This window comes from Sardina pilchardus, chromosome 8 (genome assembly GCF_963854185.1).
Source record: "Sardina pilchardus chromosome 8, fSarPil1.1, whole genome shotgun sequence".
In the NCBI taxonomy this organism is placed as follows: Eukaryota; Metazoa; Chordata; class Actinopteri; order Clupeiformes; family Clupeidae; genus Sardina; species Sardina pilchardus.
This window is the reverse complement of record NC_085001.1, coordinates 20,141,394-20,164,790: the sequence shown is the minus strand read 5'-3', so window position 1 is coordinate 20,164,790 and position 23,397 is coordinate 20,141,394. Positions and strand designations below refer to the sequence as shown.

At 46.6% G+C, this 23,397-nt stretch overlaps 1 protein-coding gene across 1 annotated transcript in view; it reads left to right on the top strand.

The window, feature by feature from the left end:
- Positions 1-23,397, top strand: part of zmat4a (zinc finger, matrin-type 4a) — an 80,394-nt gene that overhangs the window by 35,896 nt on the left and 21,101 nt on the right. Inside the window, exons 5-6 of the mRNA XM_062544036.1 lie at positions 6,645-6,801; positions 22,116-22,337. Coding sequence (XP_062400020.1) covers positions 6,645-6,801; positions 22,116-22,337 — 379 coding nt within the window. The remainder of the gene's footprint in view (positions 1-6,644; positions 6,802-22,115; positions 22,338-23,397) is intronic.

Genomic DNA, 23,397 nt, shown 5'->3' with positions numbered 1-23,397 from the left:
CATTGGTGCGGTGGGTCAGTAAGCATGACCTAAAGGCTTTACCTGTTAGCACACACGCTTCTCCTATGGGGAAAGGATTTATGAATTCAGCCAAAGCCAAGAGAGAGAGGCAATGGAAGGGGAGTGCAAATCCTGTTTGTGCTCAAAAACCTTTAAACGTGGAGCCTGTGTTGTGTTTCCATCTGAGTCTCTGCATTGAAATAGGTGTTGCCTCACTTCTGCTCATTGCTGAATACCCAGAGAGCTTTCTGAAAAGGGGAAAGCGGCGCCGTCCCATTTCGCAGCCTCTAAAGGTGAGAAGGAGATTACGTGCAGCCTTGTCACCTATTAAGAAGTGCACATAGGCTGCGGGCCTCTTCATGCTCGGAGCTCTGTATTACAGGGGCGGAGCAGAGCTGAATGTTCTCATTTCTCGCCAAGCCATCTTTTTCATGGCTGAGTGCTGCAGCCCCACCACTGCGGCTCTCTCTTTGTGGGGACCCTTCGACTGTACTTCCCAACAGAGCACCAAACCCCGCAGCTTTGTCAGCCTCGTGTCCGAGAGTAATGGAAGACATTGCTGTCTTTTTTTTTTGTGTGCGTTTCTGTTATTTCGCTATTATTCATTCATTCATTCATTCATTGGATATTTCTTTGTATTTATTCATCTCCAGAAATACATAGGCAGAGATTCTTACTGCAGAACTCCCATTTCCATTGCCATAAAGAACATAATCATCATCATCATTAGCGATATATACAGGGTGAGCATACGTGCTTAATGAATCATGCATAATTATGTTATGAATCTTAACATTACATGGCATATTAACTACTACTGTCATCATCACTTTCGCAGAATAGTTTTTAGACCAGTCTGAGGAGAGCACTTGCATAACAACTGTGCAGCTGTGGTTGTAAAACTTATCAGAAAAGACAACTATCCTGTCCTCTTTACTGTGTCCTAGTGTGTCTGTATCACAGCGCACTTACATACATATTAAATGAAGCCATGTTTTCTCATGCCAGTATGTGTTACCATGGAATTAAGTGACTAATTGACACTAAACCTTATCGTTACCCTACGTGTTACATCCTGTATGAAGAATGACAGGAATACCTTTGAGATATATTATAGTTAGCTAATGCACTACTCAGTATGTGGTGCCCGTGTGGATTTAAGATTAAGTGGGACCACTATTTTTAATGCTCTGGTTCTGGTTCAGTTTTTGCTAATCTCGCTCATAGCCTCACTTGTTTGAAATGTCCCAACAGTGCTTGCAAGGAATAGTAGGAAGGTGGATACTGCAAAGGTACAACATGTAGGTTTTTATTTCTGCTGGCAAAATAAAAAATGCTTTTTGGAATTGCCATTATAGCATTGCATTGGTGTAGTAGAGAGGAAAGCGTTTTTTCTTGCTTGACAACAGAAACAGCTGTATTGCACCTTTAAGAGCAGCAAGGTGATCTTCACATCAGTCCTCGAGTTAGTAGGTTCACTTAATACATTTTCAGTGAATGTACAATGTTGTAGTCTCTCTCTCTACAAGATTGCTGTATATCACTCCCAGTGTACAAAAAGTTAACCCCCCCCGATCCTCTAAGCAGGGGAACATTAACTGACAGAATGTTACGAACTGAAGTGTAAGATGAGCTCCACTGCCGGTACTTTGGTGTTTCCTGCAGGAGCTTCTAGAATGTTCTCTAAAATAATCCTCCCGCCCGCTCTCCTGCAGCACGCTTGCTCAGTGCACGGTGTGCTTAGGCCTCACTGCATCCAGCCCTTCTGTGTCGCCTAATGAACGTCTGCTCCTTCACAACGGGAGCCTCTGCAGTGACGATTATCTCCTCTGTGCTGTCGCGCTGTTGACTTGTCCCCGCCAAGGCCCTGTCCCCACCGTAAGCAGTGGACCTCTGTGTTCCCGGCTATATCTGGAGCGCCTTTTTAAATATATATTTACGGTTGTTATTATTTCATTATATTCTGCTTGGTTAGGCCCCTGCGCTGTGCGGCACGCCGCTGCTGGGCTGTCCTAGTTCTTGGGTCAGACGGGAGGAGATCAGCCAGAGCTGGGACCCTGCTGTGGCTAGAGGCATTATCCCCACTATCATATCACTGCTGGCAGCAGCCTCACAGGCGGAGGAACTCTAGGAACCAAGTGCACTAGAGGGGGTGGGGTGGGGTGGTGGTGGTGCTGTGGGGGGTGGGAAGGGGGTGGTGGTGGTGGTGTGGGGGGTGGGGGTGTGTGGGTAGGGGTGCAGTTGGAGAGGAGAGTGTTGGGTTAAGTAAGCTAAGAGACTACGGAGCTGATGTGCTAAGAGAATAGCACCTGTTTCTCTGTTGCTTCGAGATTACGGCATCATACATGTCTGCTGAGATATGGTGATGCAAGGGACAAATGTCAGGAGTTTTACTGGCCTCGGAAAAATATATTTCAGATTTCATTCAAAGTAAACAAATGCCTTTTTTCATGCTCTATTTGTGCCTTGAAAGATGGCAATATATGTATGAGCAGACCGCATGTGAGTGAAAAGGCATTTTGACGAGCACAGGAGAGCTGTACAGTACGGTGAGCTGTGCACTTCTTACTCATGCATATGCATTTATGGGAAGGGACAGCGGGAGTGTCATACAAAAGCGTACAGTAGGAAGAGAGGGGTTCAGACAAGAGTGATTGATAAGATATTCCGACATGAAAACAGCACGTCTGTTTTGTGGTGAAAAAAGAAATCCGCCTTTTAAAAGAAAGTCCAGTATCCCGATGGCAACTTTCAGAAACAGAACCGGTATTCAGAGCAGCAATTGTGATGTAGCGCTTGTGTGGCTGCAGCGTAGCTCTGGCAGGAATACTTATACCACGTCACTCATTTATTCATTACTCCTGACCAATTACCAGGCTACGTTGGCTTTAATAATGACTCTGCTCAGGCACCTGCCCTGTTGCCCTCAGGTGTGATGTTCCTACCCTCCCTCCCTAACTACCACCAGGTTGGCCCTTGTCCATTTGTCCGGGGGTAGGCTTCACCCCTGCCATCTTGTTCCGGCAGGATCTGCCAGGGTCTGCACACTCAGTGACCTGGACCTAGGACAGGGCCAACGGCAAAGACTCTCATTGTTGCTTATTTTATTCATTAATTTGTTATGCATTCATTGCTTATGTCTTTTGTAAATCCTTTGACGGATTAAAATATTTTTTAACTTCAGTCATGTCTACCTGAGTATTTCTGGCTGAACTTCTTTGAAACTGGTCACCTTTCAATGAGTTATTTTCACTTTTATCATGTCATCCATTTCCCTATAGGCTTGCTAGACTAGTACATCTTTCATATAGCTTCACAAATAGTTTGAGTAGAAGAGGAGAAGAATTATTTCCCTGCATTACCTTGCTGTTTGTCGACATCTTGTGTCGACACATTGTGTTATTTCATTATCGCTAAACTTTTGATTCCTTTTAATGTTGTTGTTGGTTGACCCCATTCAACTACATTCTGTGTGGGCACCACAAATGACATTAGAGGACAGCGACAGGCGATGATGAGCACGGTTTACTTGATGAAGTGAAAGCTTCGTAAATTCCAAGTAATATGGCAAAGCACAGCGTGCACTTTCTGCAGGCAGAAAGAGACGGCATTCACGCTGTCCTCGTAGCCTACATCTGCCCCTGAGACTTGAAATGTCTCTCTGAATGTTGCTGTTGGGAGGAAGCAGAATTACACACACACACACACACACACACACACACACACACACACACACACGCACACACACACACGTACATAAAAGAGATAAAAAAGTTCCTCCCAGCTATGTATGTATGAAAATATTGTGCGTATCCCCGCGCTGATGTCTTCAAACATGTAGAGATGACTGCATGACGCTGTCTTTGGCAGCACAACTGGATTTCCTTTTTACAAATCAAAATAAGGAGGATTTTTTTTATTGTGTGTCAAATGAATGAGAGCGTGGAAGGGGTTTTCTATGGAAAACGTCGCGTAGCTTTCACCGTGCCGCACGGCAGCACATTTATGAAACGCCGTGCTGCTGTACATTCTAGCGGCAGACAGCGGTGATTATTTTCTCTGTTGCTTCGAGATTACAGCATCTGAGTCATATATGTCTGCTGAAATATGGTGATGCGAGGGAAAAATGCTAGATCTGTTCTGGATGAGTCAGGAGTTTTTCTGGCCTTGGAAAAAAGAGTTCCAGATTTCATCTGAAGTAGACAAATGCCTCCTTGCCATTTGAGAAATAAGAGCAATATTCAAGCACTGTTTCTGTTGTAAACTTTGGCTTCACTTACATTAAATTCAATCTCCAGACTCGAAAAGGATCCAACATATTAAAAACTCAGAGTATGCATCAACTGCAAGAAACACAAATAAGAGATAAAGACTGGGACATCTGTATATTATTCATACCACTGTATGGAAATAAATGGGGAAAAAAGCTTTTTTGACCCACTGGGGAGGCTTGGATGTACATTGCGATGTTCCTTTATGTCATCTGAACAGTCGGAGGCAACCTGACGCAGTAATTAAACGCTGTCCCCACAGCGGAGATTCAGCAGTTATTTACCCCCATTCCACCGCCATTAATTAACATCAACGCAGATGCACGAATCCCATGGTTTTTCTTTTAACGTTAGAGCTCACCCACTTAGTCTCTCTCTCCGTCTCACTTTGCCATAATTACACAATTTCAAACCTTTTCGACGCTTCATTAATTCAGTCTTGACAGATGACTTCAAAGAGCAGGGAGGTGTGGTGTGTGTGTGTGTGTGTGCGTGAGTGTGTGCGTGTGTGCGTATGTTGTCAAGCGCATTGCGGAGTGACGACAGGTAAAGGCATGGCAAAGCTGTGTGTGTGTGTGTGTGTGTGTGTGTGTGTGTGTGTGCCGTCTGCAGGCTTTGAAGGACAGGACAAGGTCATGGAGAGGGAAACTGTGTGTGTGTGTGTGTGTGTGTGTGTGTGTGTGTGTGTGTGTGTGTGTCTTACTGACTCACTGCAACAGCAGGCAGCAGCCTGGATTCAGCTTCAGCTATCACTCTCTCTCATAGCGTGAAGTGCTAACACCGGGTGCACAGGCTGCTGGTTCTGATACTCAACTAAGCCCCCCCCCCCCACACACACACACACACACACACACACACTACTGGCCTCACCTATGTGGAGCTTCCACGCCCCCATCCGCATCTGCGAGTGATGCAGGCGTCCATGCCACTGCATTGAGTATGCCTTCAGCTCCTTCCAGAGTGAGGACGGAGTTGTGGTAGTGGGACTGGAGATGGTAGTGGCGGGGGGGAGGGGGAGGGTGAGGGGGAGGGGGGTTGTGTTGCCTGCTTGCCACATGGGAGGAGATTTGTTTTTGTGCTGCTTGCTATGTGTGACAGTGCCTGGAAGCACGGCCCCCTTGTCACAGCACATGTGTCATATCTGCTCCTCTGACACGGCCCTGCGAGGCACCGCTGTGTCTCAATGAAGAGAGAAAGAAAGGAACAGAGAGAAAGAAACAGAAAGAGTGGCAAGGGAAAGACGCGTGCAAACAAGTCTGTTGTTTAATTCATAAAAGCCATAAATCGTGTGATGCTGTGGCTGTTGCTTTTGATCAATTTCAGTAAAAGTGTTTCTGGTGTGTTTTTGTTTTTTGGGGTAAGCCATTCTGATTAGTGCTAAAAGCTGCTGTGCCCGATTCAATGGGAAGCATCACAAGGGGCACGTTCGAGATGAAACGGCTCGTGAGCAGTCGGTCAAAAGGATTCGAGACACTGGCGAGGCGATGCGGCAAATTGTTTTAAAGTCAGCCGTGGCTGCAGAACAACCTTCACTGGTGCCGGCCTGTGCATTGGCGTTTCTTTCCCCCCGCTAAGCAGTGTCTGTGGCTCGGAGGGTTGGCACCATCATGCCTTGGCAGCGCCAGTGTTGCCCTGGAGTCCTGGACGCATCCGTCTCTGAAGTCCCCGAGCACATCTCTCTCTCTCTCTCTTTCTCTCTCTCTCTCTCTCTCTCTCTCTCTCTCTCTCTCTCTCTCTCTCTCTCTCTCTCTTTGTATCCGAGTCGGTTCTAATTCAGCGTGCCACACAATGGCGTACCTGAAGCGTCAGCACAGATGGGGGCCCAGGGTGGGGGCCCGCGTCGTGCGTGCTCGGTCGGAGATCCCTCACTTTTAAGGCCGCGCCCCTGCAAACTGGCGAATCGACTCCATTTGCATCCCGCCGGGAAGCCAAATGAGAAATCTCCACGAGCACAGTCAATTGCTCCCGTCGTCTGGAACGCCAGCAAATGGACCTGCTGATGCGCTCACACTGCGTCTGCCCTTAAGTGCCGTGAAGTGTCTGACCTCGAGCGACGGAGAGAGAGAAACAGTGCCAGCTCCGGAAATGGCACTCTGCAGTGCATGATGGGAAAAAGCTTTCTCAGCTCATTTCAAGTTTCTCCCTCAAATGTCAAGTGTTTTCCACCCCTCAAAAAAGACAAGGCACAGTAGACCTCTACCTAACGTTGCATTGTCCATCCTGAACCTGAGTGTGTGTATGTTAACACCAGGGCTCACTAAAAGCCCAACTTGACCCATTTCATTCTCCCCCCCCCCTCTCTCTCTCTCTCCCTCTCTCTCTTTCTCTCTCTCTCTCTCTCTCTCTCTCTCTCTCTCTCTCTCTCTTTTCCAGGGAAGTGAGGAGGGCGACGTTGACAAGAACAAGTGTTGCACTCTGTGCAACATGTCCTTCACCTCGGCCGTAGTAGCACAGTCCCATTACCAGGGAAAGATCCACGCCAAGAGACTAAAGCTGCTACTGGGGGAACAGCCTGCCATCACAGCCAAAGGTAAGGGGCTCCTCACCTCGGGCTTTTAACCACCATTTGGGCTTTTAACCAGTGGTGTAGTTCCTCACATTGGGCTTTTAACCACCATTTGGGCTTTTAACCAGTGGTGTAGTCTTGTTTGCTGCAGTGGATTTACTGTGATGTAGTAGTTGGCTGTAGTGGGTATATTGTGATCATCCACAAATGCTAATACTGTACATATCCTTGCCTATTTGAAGTGGGTATACTGAGATAGTGCTGCTTGTTGGACAGGACAGTAGAGAGTATGACAGGAAGCGAGAGGGAGAGAGAACTGGGGTGGGATCCGGAAAGGACCACGGGGCGGGAATCGAACCCGGGTCGCCGGTGTGCGGTGCAGGTGCCCCAGCCAGTCGCGCCACGGCTGGGGCCCTACACCACTGCTTTCAACTGAGCGCAGGACTATTGTGAGAGTTGTGGTGAAAGGATGATTGACAATGCTGGAAAGAGGAGAGTGCTTTTCAGAAGATCGGTGAGCCCTCTGTTAGAGTGCTGGTGAGAAGGGGCCTATGCCCTTGAAGTCACTCAGGGATAGAAACAGCACAGTGTGTTTACTGACCAAGACTACAGTCTCTGTCATGTAGTTCTCTCAATTGATAAGCAAAGGATGCTGATGAATGAGTTAATTGGGTAACTAAGGACTCCTTAATGTGTAGTTTCGGGCCTCAGTGTGTCTGACTTTCGTCTAAACAGCTGTTTCTGCTCTCGTTTTGCCCATGATTTCCATAAACATCACACCATCCCTATGTGTGAAGGATCTGTGTCCCCTCTGCAGGTCTTTTAACTGGGCTTGTTTCATGCTTGCTTCTGTCCTCCGACCGAGTAAATCATTTCTCCCCCATATCTGTGGTCTGTATGCCTCAATTCTTCCCGTTATGCCCAACAAATGTGCTTTACCTGCTGGAGATTTCGGGGGTTTTTTTTTTCTCCCCCGTTTCTATTTCAAATCCAGCATCCTTGTCGAGACGTGTGGCACTTTTCGCATTGTTAACGTCAGTAAGCCAACAACGAGCTAACGGCGGTTTGATGGCTCTGCCATGTCACACGGCGTCTTTCCGCTGCGCCGGTGACAGCCGCACCATAAAAACGGATCGCGCCGCCGCGGCCTTTTGTGACAAGCTATGTCTACGGAGACTGCACGGGGGCTTAGCGCGCCGCGGCGTGACTGAGGAGAACATCTGGCGGTTATTTTTCTTACCGCCCCGGAACGAGTCGAGGCACCCAGCAGAAAAAGGAAAAAAAGAAATAAAAGGGGGCGGATGGCAGGGAAGCAAACCACCAGGTGTCTGCAAACACGGCCATTTTCTTAGCGCCCGTCCTCGCGCGCGCGCCTGCCGTGTCATCCACGCCTGCCTCCGCGCGTATACGCCTGGACACGCACACATACATGTGTGGACGAGGTGGGCTGGGCCGCACCGACGCGCGTTTGCGCTCCGCATATGCGTCGTGCAGATTTAATTACAACTCCTCGCACCTCCGGGCGCAGCGCGCAAGAGAGAGAAAGATGAGCTGCCCTTCTAGGAAGTAATGTGTGGCAGCTGCTCCTCTTAAATCTGTTTACAAATTGGTGGCGGGGAGAATAATGAACACCAGCCAAGAGGGAAGTAGGAGGCTGAAGCTGAGACTGCCGCCGCCACCACCACCGCCACCGCACAGTGGAGTCGGGAGAATTGGATCGCTCCCTAATTCAACACCTGGGACCCAGGCAGAGCCATGGCTCTTCTCCTCCACGGGAGAGGAGGCCTTTGCAGGTGTTGTGCCCGCAGTTGTCGCCATTATGATAAACAAGTTCCCAGCAGCCTTGTTTTGTTGTGGAGGAGGGGCTCTTCGTTAGTTATGCACTGAATTAAAGCTTGCGTAGAGACTCAAGAGTTGCTTCACAAACAGCGTAACAGTTGATGAGATTGGATGTAAATTAGTAGTGTTTATACCAATTCATGCTTGTTTCTGAGTGTGTGTGTGTATCGTCTCTGTGTGTGTGTGTGTGTGTGTGTGTGTCTACATGTATGTGTGTGTGTGTGTGCGTCTCTGTGTCTGTGTGTCTGTGTCAGCGTGTGCCTACAGTGTGTGTGTGTGTCTGGCTGTCTGGTATCTCTGTGTGTCTACCCAAAGATCAGTCTCTGTAAATGCAGAAAGTGTAAAGGCAGCATGATGTACAGCTTTATGGGAGTATTAAGAGTAGCAACCAGTGTAATGTGCTCTGTCAGCACTGTGAAGTCATTCTTTGAGGAAGCTATAAAAAAACTTAACTGGGTGCTGCGTATATCTTACACGCTCAGTTTTCATAATAAAAAAAGGCATTTTCTGGAAGTTCTAACCTGAGAGTCATTTAGCCTGATAGATTTTTCTAGTATGCCAGCAGGTAAAACTTGAAGGAACTTGAAGGTTGTTGCTTCGGGTAATGATCAAAAAGAAACGGAAACCAGCCCAAACAACTTGGCCGTGCTTGAAAAGGCTTAGATCGATGTCCCAACTGGATCCTTTTTTATTGGAACTTACACAAATAAATTAGCGGAAAAGCGAGTGGAAAGCTGCTTCGCCGAAGGCGTATCTCGGACAAAGGCACTATATATTGTGTCTCCCCGCTGACTTCTAAAGTGTTTGATTTACGGGACAGTTCTGCTTACACCGCCGCTGCCAGCATAAATCTCACACGTACGGATTTTTACTAAAATATATCACAATACAATTGCTCTCAGTCTCTTTCCATGTAATTCTGCTCCATATCGACAGTGACTCCTTTTATATAAAGCCCTGTAAAGGGTTTCTACACTGCACATGGCACTGTGGAACTTTTAGAAGGGCATCTGCAGGTTAAAAAAGTGTCTAAATGCTCAAATGGCAGTGGCACACCTCTCTACACAGAGTCCATGCCAAGCGCACCAGCCTTATGCCCACCTTGGCAGTCATGCATGGCAAGAGCTGCCAGACCGAACGCATCCAACTTTTACACCACCACTTCCTCACATGTCTGTACCTGGTGGAGCAGAAGATTGGCTTACGTTTCCCAACAACAAGGTGAGCCGCTCTGACGATGTCACACATGTGATAGTGATGGTGTGCAGTCCTCATACTAAATGGTCTTTATCATTCTTGGGAAACAACTCAGTGGTGCCTAAGGTCTTTCATTCAGCACTTAAAATCAAAATGATAGAATTGCTAATTGTCAAACCAATGTTATTAACAAATGTTCGAACAAATGTAATAAAAGTAACAAATGGTCGAACCAATGGTAAAAGCAACTATAATGACAATAACATCTACAAATAGCCTAGCACATTCCTGACCACAGAAAAGACCTACTGTAATGAGACCATTAAGGTATTTCATTTTCCAAACAGAAAAGAAAAACCAGATAATGGGAACTCTTTCCAAACTTCCAGGGTGTTTTGCAACTCTGACTCATAGAGCTATGATCAACTCCCCTAATGAAATTAATCTACCAATATATGGGAGCTTAATTAGAAGCAATGACCCATTTTGTCATCCGGCATATGGGAAACAATTAAACTCAGAATTAGCATTGAAACAGTGTGTCCCTGAAACGCTGTAAACTTCAGTGTTGCCATAAACCACAGTTTGAAGAGCTTTTGCCTGTGGGCATCAGTTGTGAGATTCCACTGAAAATCTGCTGAAGACTGGGCTGACAGTATTCTTCATCGGTCAAGGCGTGGGCTATGGGGCATCAGTGGTGCTGTGGGTCTCTGAAGTGATACAGCTTCAGCTTCAGCTTGTGAGTGAGAAAGATTTTGATTTACAGTAGTGTTTTTCGCCAGTCACATGATAACTGATTTTTTTCAGCTGTGATTTGGGCCCATGTCCATATGTGGTCCCAAGTCAGAGATAGGTGTGATTTTTTTTTTGCAATGCGATCACAGTCTGAATAGTTATATTGGAATTAGGGCTGGGATGGTAACCGCATTGCCGTAATACCGTGGTCATGCAATGCCTACCGCCAGTCTGAGCTTGTCCCGTCATCACCACAAAAAAAAAAAAGATCTGTGAAAAATTGGCCTGCACATGTGTGCACATACTGTAGTGTGTGTTACACGAGGAACCTTCTTATGACACAGATTCTGAGTTTTTTAAACAAAACTACAAAACTTGAAGATGAAGCAAACCCGACCATGTGTGTGAAGCGAAGCAAAAATTCAGATTTTTTGCACTGCCGGGAATTATTCCATATATTTCTCTGGAGCACTAGACAAGTTGGGAGCATACTCTCTGATGTGGGTCACAGCATCACTGGGTGAAAATGAAAAGAGAGCCCGAGAGGTAGCCAGTCCGCTGTGTGCTGTCCCTTGTGTTTGCCTGTTGTTGTTGTTTGTTTGTTTTGCGCATGCGGGTCAGTTCAGGACTGTCACCAGTCCACAATGGGGTATAGGAGCCACATTGGAGTGATATTGGCCACATCTAATGAAATCAGTGCGATCAGATTTAATTGGATTTAAGGATTTTAAATCAGCGCTACACTCTAGGCTAGTACCCCCATGTTCATGCCCTCTGAGTTTGCCACTGTAACTGCCTGGCTACTTTAGCTACTGGATGTAGCAACTGAAGCTGAGTACAACCGATTATTTTATTTTTTTCCTTACTGACAGTACCCAGTGTCCTTGAGAAATGGAGATCTATGTTTAAAAAAAATGTGATATCCTCTTTAAGCAAAAAAGACTTGCAGTGTGACCTTAACCTTAGTTCATTTCAAGGGAGACTCAAAAGAGCAGAGGAGCACTGTGACAGAGAACTCTATTTTAGATAATGTGTTAGATTCCCTCTGTTACCCAGTGTGTGCTTGTGTGATAGTGAGGATATCAGTACGGCCCATAGTAAGTGATGTAAGTGCTAAAGTGAGGCTAGACAAATAGCTCCTCAACCGCAGATGACTATCTGCTTGGTACTTGATGTTGGTTTCAGGGCTGTTATTGTTTCCTACTTGATCTTTCTTTTTTTGCACTGGATGGGATTTATTATGCCTTACACCTCTGTTTGAACAAAGCTGTGAAACACCGTTTTACCTAACCAAACAGCCATATGCAGCCTTGCTGTTTGAACACCACACTAGTGCACATCTCATCATCCTTAATCCAACACTTCTTCTGATCAGCATCCCCTCTAAAAATTCATAATAGATATCCAGACTATACTGTATGTCAAGGTATAAAAACTGCTTTGTGTCATTAAAGATAAATTCTAAATCTACAAAAAAAAACACATTACCATTTAACATAAATGTAGCGCTGATTTCGTATGATTTTGTTGGTCGTAAGTACTTTGGCATTTCAGGTAAACTGGGTCAGCCGGTGTCACCCCACACATTAGCGATGCACTGCAAAATCCCAGCACAATGGGGGGGGGGGGGGGGGGTTAAGGTGTCTGCGCCTGCGTCAGGGATGAATCTCTAGCGCTCTCTCTTTCCAGCATTTGCTGCAAGGTTGTGCTATCAGAGTGAACCTATGCACAAGGCATGCTGTGTCACCCTTTCAACACACATCAGCATCCAGCGCCAGCCTCCCTCCAGTGGTAATTGACCCAAAAAGAAGAGCTGAAAGCCCGCGCTGGAGCTGCGCGTTCAGTGGTGGAACCAGCCACAAAGGATTATGAAAGGCACAGGGAGAGTGAGGGCAGCCAAGTGGAAGACCTTGACGTCTGAGAACACTGTTGGATAGCCGCACACTCAGAATCAGTGTGTGTGTGTGTGCGTGCGTGTGTGTGTGTGTGTGTGTGTGCGTGTGTGTGTGGACATATATGTTTTCACAGAAACATTCAGTGTATTGCAGTCACGTAGTGTGCGTGTGCTCACATCCCATGTGCTCACATGTGAATGGAGGAATCTACTGTGCATTTTGCGTGTGTGCTCATTTGTGCATGGGTCTTTGTGTGTGTGTACAGTATGTGTGTGTGTGTGTGTGTGTATGTATGTATATATGTATATGCTTTGTTATGCTATGCCCTTTAGTGTGGAAAAGTGGTGCCTATACACTCATCCGTGCCGATGCTCTCTGCCTCACCCCCCACCCCTCACCCCTCACCCCTTCCATGCCTCCTCCTACTATGCGCCATGTGTGTACGACACGAGGTCACCCTCCTTAGCATGAGAGGTCTGTCTCACACGCACATCTGTGGGGGCTATGGACTCATGTGGCGTAATTAGATGGACCTGGAGGGGGAAGTCGGTCTTGACTGGCGCTCTGCCGGGTGACTCTCGCACGACTCTGCCACTGTCATCGCATGTCGTTACGATCACCGGGACTTCCCCGGGCCGGTCGCGTCTCCCGTTCGCCGTTCCCTGCCCCCAACCCCACCCTCACCCCACCCTACCCCCGGATGCACCGTCTTACCCTTTGCCCTTCCTCTGCAGTGGCCACATTAATCACCTTCCCTATGAGCTCTGTCCAGGTACGAGCGATTAGTTCTCTCCTACTGTAGCATGGCTTGTGTGCTGTTTTAAAGTGTAATGAGCCCAATTTATGGTAATTGGAAATGGAGTCCGTATTGAGATGGAATGCTGTCAGACATAATGTAACAGGTAATTGTTGTCCCAGAGTGTATTACATGCATGATGGACTGGAACAAACCCAACGCCGTTGCCACATTTACTGTAATGGATATCGTCTGGGTAATTTCTACCGATGCACATTCCACAGGTTATTGAAAAAATACTGCAAACAACATGGCTGGGTTAGCTGGCAAGGGCAGGTATTACACTGGGATATACCAGCTAGTGAGAACTTTTGGAACAGGATGCCAACCAGCAGAATTGTAAAAGTCCAGCCTCCCATCATGTGCCCTTCACACAGGTGATCTCGCCAATTTGCTGCTCTACCTGGCATTCCGCTGGTTAAGTGACTGGTTGGAACAAATATGTGGCACAACTTTTACATTTTATTGTAACGCCGGACTGTTGCACCTCTGCCAAACTGACCCTGATCCGGGATGGGCATATTCCCACAGTGTTACCTTCTCGGCGGAATAACATTACATCATGTTTTCTGCGCATTCCCGACGCTTTGCTTCCTGCCACTGACAGATTTGGCCATTAGCGCTGCCATCTGTATCCAGTGGTTCGCGACTCAAGGAGTCCGGCCCCGGAGGAGGACCCGACGCAGGCCCATCCATCCTTCTGACACCTGACAGACACCGAGAACCCAAAAGTCCATTTGTCTAAACTTTACGGGGCATTAGAGGGGAGCAGACATTTTATGGCAAGGTCTCAAGACGGGGATTGAAATTAATCCTGCGCTAAATCTGATCTGCAGTAGAGACGCCGTCCGTAATGTCACTTTAACTCCACGGAACCAGACTTATTGTCTGTTTGGGAAGCAAAAATGACAATCCCCACGATTAAACCCGGCGGATTTATAGGTCTAATGAAAGCTCAACCCGACACTGTTTCCAGTGTTAAACACTATAGTCAAGCTGTGCTAATGTTGAGAGTGTCTCTTCGCAACACTGCAAATCAAGCTACCATGGGCCACCTAACCAGTTCCACTCAGAGCGTCGGTGCAGCCCGGTGTCTCACAGTACAGCGAGTGGCCCTCCGTGGGCTTCTAATGCGGCCTGTCAGGAAGATGAATCTGAGGCATCCCCAGGCTGCTGTTATTGATTTCTGCATAACGAACATTAGTGGGCCGGTGGAGTGCAGCCACTGACCCGTCTGTCTCTCGGGGAGAGCCTTCTGTTGGAGCCCGACATCAGCCAGAAACACAGTGCCACCGCTCTCTCTCTCTCTACCTCTCTCTCTCTCTCTCTCTCTCTCTCTCTCTCTCTCTCTCTCTCTCTCTCTCTCTCCCTCTCCCTCTCCCTCCCTCTTTCCTCTCACTCACTCTTTCTCTGTCTCTCTCACCTCTTTCCTCTCTCTCTCTCTCTCTCCCCCCTCTCTCTCTCCCTCTTTCTCTCTCTCTCTCTCTTTCCTCTCACTCGCCTTTTCTCTGTCTCTCTCACCTCTTTCCTCTCTACCTCTCTCTCTCTCTGGCTTTTACAAAAGGGGCGAGGCATAAGCCTTGTCTGTTCTCCACAAAGTCACAGACCCACACATTATGTGAAGGGAGAGTCTTGTCGCATTCGAAATGCAAAATGCACAAAACACACATCTAAATGTAAAACGAGGCTGAGACCCTCTAATTATCTTCCGGGGGGGGGGGGGGGGGGGGGGAAGCTTGTCGAGATGGAGAAAAAGCTAAATGCACGTTAATTTCCTGTACTACCATCATCACGTTGTCGGCGTAGACGCGGAGAAAAGGAATTTCTCAGCTGCCACTTGAGGTCTTAAGCACAGCTGTTATTTTAAAGCTCTGGCCAGACTCCAAGCGGCCGTCTGCAGTGCCATATCTGTTAATGTCTCTGCCTTTGTTAGCCTTGGGATTAAGCCCAAGCAGATTTGTCCTCTATACGTTTTGGTGTCGTGTATGTTAGAGGTTCATTTTTTTCCCCTATATAAGCAAATGAATATGACTGCTCATTACGGTTGTGGAATGCATATTAGGTCATTAAAGTGCCTCAATGTCTCCATGACATTTTTTAAATGATTCATTTAGAAAAAAATGGGACTATAAACCTCTAATAATGGCCATTCTGTCCCATTGACGGAGCAAGACGCGGTAATTAAGGATGTGTGGATGTTTGATTCACATGAGCAGGGAATGGCTCGCTTTTGTTTATTTAGTTTATTTCGTCGGACAGCCGAGCTGCTCCTCTCGCCTCATCTCAGCAGTGAATTTTTCGCATTGAGGAAATATTTAGTTTTTGCTGCTCGCAGAGGGGGATAAGGCAGAGAGAGAGAGAGAGAAAGAGAGAGAGAGTGGGGGGGGGGGGAATGCAAAGCCCAAAAGGGAAGGCATTGTAGGAACAGATAAGTGCATGGGATTCGGAGAGCTTTGATCTTCCGCTTTTTGATCCAACAGCTGAATATCTCTCGCTGTGGTGTACACAGTGCCTTCTCTCGGGTTGGACAAGTCGGTACGCTCTGGGTCTCCGTGCGGATGCAGTGCTTCCTCTGACTGCGGGTTATGGGATTCATTTCATTTCTCTACATACTGCACTTCTGGACTCAAGAAACCGCATTCAAGTGTGCCGCGCTGCTGGATATATGCTAAACTATTCCTGTAGGTCTTACACAGCCTGCTACAGTAAAAATAGGTTTAAGCTGAGATGGCGTGTGCCATATGTTAGGTTGTGTGTGTATTTGATAGATAGTAGGCTTTGTCTTAAATAGCTTGGAAATATTTTTTTTAAAGCCCTTCAACAGTATGACAAGCATTTGGCCATAGCGTATGCTTCTGTTTTTGCGTCTTAGTTTGCTGGTGTTAAAAATAAGGATTTTTCCCCCCCCAATGCCCAAGCTGGCACCCGTCTCTGTGGTGCTGCTTTATTTGTTAAATGCAGTATTAAAAATGGCATCACATAATACCCTTTGGATATTTTCAGGCAAAAAATTAGGTTTGTGAGTTGTGGTGCATTTTTCCCCCCCAATTTAATCGTAATTGGGAAGAAAAATTAATAATTATGTGAGCACTGAGCTCTTGTTCATCATGCAGAACTTCTGTGTTGATTGTGAAGAGACCACAGGCTACAGTACCACATGTGTACCCTCCTCAGCACAGTGTTGATGAGCATTTCTTTTCTCTAGAGAGGAGCAGGCTCACGCATGGAGCCACAATTTGTGTGGAGCGTTTGTGAATAGTCGCACTATGCCTCTTGTACTCATCCATCACTTTGTTTGGCACCGCGGCCAAACTATCAGGGGAAAAACTGTACCAATAAAGGGGGCCATTTCCAGGACTAGCTCCCCATCCATGAGGCCATTTCCAAGACTAACCCCCCCTCCTCCTCCATCCATGAGGCCATTTCCAAGACTAGCCCCCCCTCCTCCCCGATCCATGAGGCCATTTCCAAGACTAGCCCCCCCCTCCCCCATCCATGAGACCATTTCCAAGACTAGTTCCCCATCGGTGAAGCCTGGCTTGCTCAGCTCAGCTGGGAACCTGCTCCAGCCAGGGGCAGCACTGTCACATCTCAAATGCTGGTTTCCACGGTGATGAGTCATCCCTTCAGGCCACCTGGGCACCTTCTTGCATCGTTTTTTTTTGTTTGTTTTTCAAAAATATACTGTAGGCTCATAAATGCAGAATGTGTTTGTCCCTATTTATGCAGTGAAACATGGAGTTTTGTATGCGTGTTGGGAATGCAGAACACTTTATTTTTTATTTGCTTATGAGATAAGTACATTATCAGATGGAATTTGTGTATTTCTCACAGACAAGATAAATAGGCCATTACTAAAGCACCAAACTCTCCAGAAGTTTTTCCTCAATGTTCCCTGCCAAAGTCAACATCCATTTCCTCGTCCGTTAATCTTTCAAATCCCAGCCCGGATAGCAGCTGACTGGGGAACAGCTCCGCATCTGGTCCCGATCAGGCCCAGCGCTGGCTCCCATCTGTTCCACAGGACTCCGCTGGTAAAGAAGCCGAAATGCATTAGCGTGGCCATGATTTGTTTCTTCGAGCACAAATTGGAAAGTTGACTGGCAGGCCCATTTCTCAAACAAAGCTAATGGGGAATGTTTTTGTCTAGCTCACGAGCACGTTCTAAATATACGGTCTCTTTCTGCGCAGTGTGTGTGTGCGCCTCAATGCGTAATGTATTCATTTCTGTTTTAGCAACAGCATTGTTTTATTCAACACAATCCGTGCATTAGATGCAGTTCTATTATTACATGAAGTTAATTTGTCAGTTTGCTTATAGGGGAAGGCTCTTTAGCGCAACATTTTGTTTATTAATCATTGCGTTGAAGAGAATAAAATGAAATGTCTCCGAGCATTCAAGACATTATGAGAATGCCAACTGATTTGTCATTTTCTTTCAAAAGTGTGTAATATAATCTACTCTGTAATTTGCTCTGTTATGCAGCGGTTTTGCTGTTAGCAAAACTTGATTTGATAGTTACCGCCACAAAAAAAGAAACAATCAGCCACTCAATTGCGCCATCATCGAGTGAGAAGAGTTTAGAGCAGACCGGAATGTTCTATCTTGTCCTTGTTTGCCCTCTCATTGTTTAATCCCATGGCCTATAAATATATAGCCCCCCCACCCTCCATACTCTTACTCTCTCTCCTTTCTCTCTCTCTCTCTCTCTCTCTCTCTCTCTCTCTCTCTCTCTCTCTGGGCGACTATGCTACTAAAAGTTTTTTACCACTAAGTGCCTTTTAGCCAGGCGGTACATTGATATCCTCACACACATGGCTCAGCTGCAAGAGGACCGGGCGGTGGAATCCGCTCGCTTCTCTGGTATACGAGAGCGTGGCGCGGCCCGGCGCTCTCCTGAGCTGCAGATGGGCTCAGTGGGGCGGGCGACGGGCGAAGTGGCCAAGCGGCACGCCGGTGATGATACACTGAAGTGGTGAGAGGAGACCTCCCGCTCTGCCACAAAACCTACCGGAGTGGATCAAATATCTTAACTTAAGGGCATTCCAAAAAAACGGAACAGAGAAAGAGATACGGGGAAAGGGAAAAGAACGAAACACTTTAGGGAAGGAAAGGGAGAGAGAGAGAGAGAGAGGTACAGTAGATGGACAGCGAAGGTGAGGGCGAGAGAGAGAAATAGAGGCAGGGTGAGAACAAACCATCCATGATGTGTTAAGAAAAGGCCATCCCCAGTGACCAGAGAAACATTAGGGAAAACTAGGGGAGCGGTAAGAAATGCCTTTTGGCTTTAAAGGGCCGCCAAAAGTTGAGGCCCAGAACTTCATTTGGGGGAAGCAGCTGGGCCATTAAGTCTTAGGTCTCTCTGCTGTAATTACATTGGGCCCGACAGAACACCCCGCAGTGAAATGATATTGATGATGAATAATGGGCCTTGGTGGAATTCAGGTTTCCTGTAGGAGAGGAGAGCTCCTGCCGCGGTGGTAGGTCCCTCCCGGCGGTTTTTCATGGTTGACGTGCGTGAAATGTGAAGTTTTGGAAAAATCAGTTTTGAGGAAACGTTGATTTCTTCCCCGCCATCTAATTCTTTGTAACACGCACACATCCTGTGGGGAGCTTTTAGATTGGGTCAAAATGATGTATTCATGAGCTATTTTTTAAAGCTTTTATTGAAGGGAGAGTTCTCACGTCAGACTTTGCTGTACAGATTGAAGAGGTATACAGTAATTGTTCTCAGCGTGAGATGTGTTGAGTTAAACCACCTCCATCTGATATACTGTACCTACTGCAGTTTTATCTTCAGCTCTTCTCTACATATCAGATATATAACACCACAATTCCCATACCATTCCCTGGTAGAGTGTATAATATATCTTATATACACGACAGACACCTTGCAGGCAGCCCCGCAGACATGCCGCATGCTGAAAAAGCGGTTAAGAGATGCATACTGTGTTCAGACTTAGAGATGTGGACTGGAGATGCGAAAGGTATTTCTTTTTGTTTTCATTCATTGCGTCTCTCTCTCTCTCTTCAGTGGGGAGAGCACCACTGGCATCATATTTAAAGAGGATCCAAAAACCATGTATTGGATGTTTCGACATCTCCTGTCATTCTACCCCCAGGCAGGATTTAAATCCTTAAAACACTTACTAAAGGCTAAATAAAGAACATCTGTCCCAGATTGAGTGAAACCAGAGGCTGTGGTTTTGCTTTGACTTTCCTTGGAGTGCTCACCAGTTTTTTTTTAATTTATTTTTGTTTTTTGTGATGGATGTTTTTCTATAAATCTCCAAACACCTGAATCAATAAGGCCATATTTCACCGTTGGCTGGAGCTAATATCTATGCCACTTTAGTGAAGGCTGGCAGGCAAGGCACTCATGCCTCTAGAGGCACACTTAAAAGAGTTCCAATTTTACAGCAGCACTTGTTCCTAATACTCTTGATTTGCCCTACGCTAGGTGTTCTGCTAGAAGTAGATTGAAACGATCAAGGTCCAACATGCCCGGACGGAAATAAGCACTGCTGCTGGAAAAACTGCACGCATTTACAAACAATCATGTTTGTGCTGCAGAACAGTCTAATTAATGGCTCCTAATTCAGATTTATACACCTTTAGAACTGACCCAACACCTACTGTACACAGTTCTGTTCACCTATACAGATATAGTGCGTGCAAGGTTCACACAAAGGTCTCAAGACAAGTCTTATATTTCTTCGTCCATTTTTTGCAGCACATCATCTACAAGTACAGCTATAAACTGCAGTCCATTACGTATGTGAAATGTAGGCTAGACATATCTCAGCTCCCCCTCCCACTAGAGTCACTGTATAAAAAAGTAATCATAGCTAAGAAGCAGCCTGGTGAGGATCAAACGGTGACCTTGGATAAAGTGGACTGAGAAATTGAAAGTCGGGGTGGGGAATTCAGCCTGAATGGCACAACTAAATCCTGGCAGTGGGTGAAGGAGGCGCGGAGAGATCTGATTGGGGGGGGGAAGTGTAGTCAGCTCTAACGTGCTATGTCCGTTGTCAAGGTCACGCAGCCTACCTCTTCAAACAGTGGAGCAAATGCTGATCACAGACTTTGTGAAGGGATGGGGGATGTAGATTTGTAATACCTTGCCACAACCTTTGAAAAGGCTCCGATGAATATTCTAGCAAGCTTTGTATCTACCCGCCTACTGTGACAGGACGGCTTTGACGTCGTTTTTTGTATTTTTTTTTTTTATTAGGAGTTGGTGGAGGAAAAAGTCAAAGTAAAAGTATTATGTGACCTGTAAGAAATATTGAAGTTATGTTTTCAAAGTATAGTTTATTTTTTTCATATGTTTGTGTGACTTTGTTTTTACATTTTGTAATTAATTCTCTCATACAGTAAAGAGACAGGCAAGGGCACGCAGACACACATCGACACACAAATGCGCGCGTACACACACACACACACACACACACACACACACACACACACACACACACACACACACACACACACACACACACACACACCACTAGAAGCTGCAAACAAGGCACATCTCCTTCCGTGTTTGCTCATGGAAATTGCCATCGCATTAAGGATGTGACAACTGAAGCAAGACTCATTAATTTTATTGCTCTCACAGATATGTTTCTGTAGGTTTATGCAGAGGCACAGGGCCACAATTAACAACAAAGACTTTGAATCAGTGTGCCTTGGTTTGAGATAAGAGAGAAAAGAAAAGGATCCCCATTTAGGTGAAATTATCTCTTCTCATTTCTCCCTCGCTTCTATTCTCATCCTTTACTAAGGCTTTCCCACACACACACACACACACACACCAGAGCAGTAATTCAGAACTTGCGTGGAGGCTAAACTCCTTTAGCCATATTTCATCTTCTTAGCTTACGGCAGCTAATTGTTTGATGTGAATGCTTTGGGAACAAATTTGGCATATTTTTCTTCCCACAAGTTTACAGAGGACGCCTATGCATCCCATACGTTTTCCCTGTTTATACCCATTGTGCAAAACAATGGATTTTTTCTGCATCTCCATTGTCCTCTCTGTCCTAGTTTCTCTCGCGAACACAGTGATATATTAAAATGTTTGGTACTGATACAGCAGCTTTTTGTCATGAGAGTAGGATGACTATTTTTCTCTTTTGTCAGCACGGTCTCCATACAGCATGATCAAATAAACGCTGCCTTGCAGCGGTAAAAAAAACAATAGCCATTGAATAAATGAAATAACAACAGCATGGATGGGGATTGTCGTGTCCTAGTTTAAGTGTTTGTTCTGCAAATCTCTTCGCGAAAGGCCACAGAAACCTGATGGTCCTCAGCGCTGTCTCTGCGATCTTGGCCCACTGACACCAAATGTGATATGATGCCCCCTAAATGGGCCCCAATAAATGTTGCCCAGGCCATGACAGAGCGAGCAGTGCGAGTGCTAAAACTGATTAGCGGGATGGGTACGCGTTGCCATGGATGTGAGCTGCTGTGTCTCGTCCTGTGTTGTTCTGTCCAATATGTCCATTAGGGGCCGCAGTCATGCGTGAGGACTTAAGTGGGCAGGAGCTGAGTGCTGTGTCTAGTCCATACATGGCGTCTGACATTTTTCTGTCTGCCTCAAATAGAGTCAACAGCTATATTTTTTTTCCGTTATACTGTTTCTTCTCAACGATGACTTAGCTGTCTGTCTTCTAACTAACGATTCCGATTTTATTTTAACAATGTCTTATGAATTAGTTGACAAGTTGCTTGCTGACTACTGTCTTTTGCTTTTCTTGTATCATGTCAAATAAATAAATAAAAGAAGTCATGAATGTCCTCCACGTTTTCACATGCTGGATATCTTCATTTGCTGGACGGTCCTCACACACAATCTTTCTCTCCGCAGAGGTGCCTCCGAGTCCCGTGAAGGCCCCCTCGGAAGCCTCGCCCATGGCCTCGCCCCGGCAGCGCCGCGACTCGGACCGCTACTGCCAGCTATGCAACGCGTGGTTCAACAACCCCGGCATGGCCCAACAGCACTACGACGGCAAGAAGCACAAGAAGAACGCCGCCCGCGCCGACCTGCTGGAGCAGCTGGGCAAGACTCTGGACATGGGGGAGATGAAAGGTACGGGCACACAGGGCTAGAAGGAGAGCTGCAAACGCACACCACAGTCAAGGTGCAGGCAAATGGTATATTGTAAGGCGGGGATCACATTAGCGTAGCGTAACGCAACGCTCAGACCATAATAATAAATCTAAACATTCTATCTCGTTCCTAAGTTCAATCTTTGTTACCTAAACATTCTAAAACTGATTGTGATGAGCCGAGCGTTGCGCTTCAAGGTTGAACCAAGTTCAACTCCCAGTTTGCTCAGCGCTAGCATTACGCCAGCGTCGTCACCGTTCCGCTGCCGAACCATAGAGGACAACAGGAAACCTGCCGCTTGCCGCTGGCTAGTGTGATCCCCGCCTAAAGCTTAGTAAGGGAGAGGGATGCCGGCCGCACACTCAGAATTATATATCAAAAACTTTAATGAAGCGATAAACATTTTCGGCCTGCTGGCCTTCTTCACGGAAACACAGGGCACCACTCCTGGCGTCACGGTGGGCAGCTTTGTTATTGGTGCTGTTTGTTCTTGTAACTTTACTGTGGTTGAGAGCCGTGATGTTATTGCAGCCCCCACAGCAACCACTATGAACTTAACGAAGCCATAACAATCTTGCTGCTCTGAGGAAACATCAAGGACAATTCACCTTTAGCTTGTCCCTGCGGGCGAAAGAGCCTAAACATCAGTCATCTTCCCGTTTTAAAGAAGGCTTAGTTTCCTGTCAATTTATGGCTTTACATTAACAGGCAGAATGAAATCCTCCACATCACCTCACCCCCCCTTTGCTGTTCCCGTGTCGTCTCCGTTTGCTATGTTAAACAACTCTGGCATATGCCCGCATTCCCCCTATCTTGCTGTGCTCTGCTTATACAAATAGTTCAGAGGGAGCGCTCTAGAGGGGCCACGTTTTTTATCAAATAATTGAAATGCGGCGTGCCGCGCCGTGTGACTCCTCTCCTTACCTCGGCCTCCTCTGGCGGTGAAGAGCGAGTGGGAGTGGCAGGGAGCAGGGAGCACTCGCACTCGCCTCGTCGCCTCTCCTCTCCTCGTCGCCTCTCCTCCCCTCTCCGCTCGGCT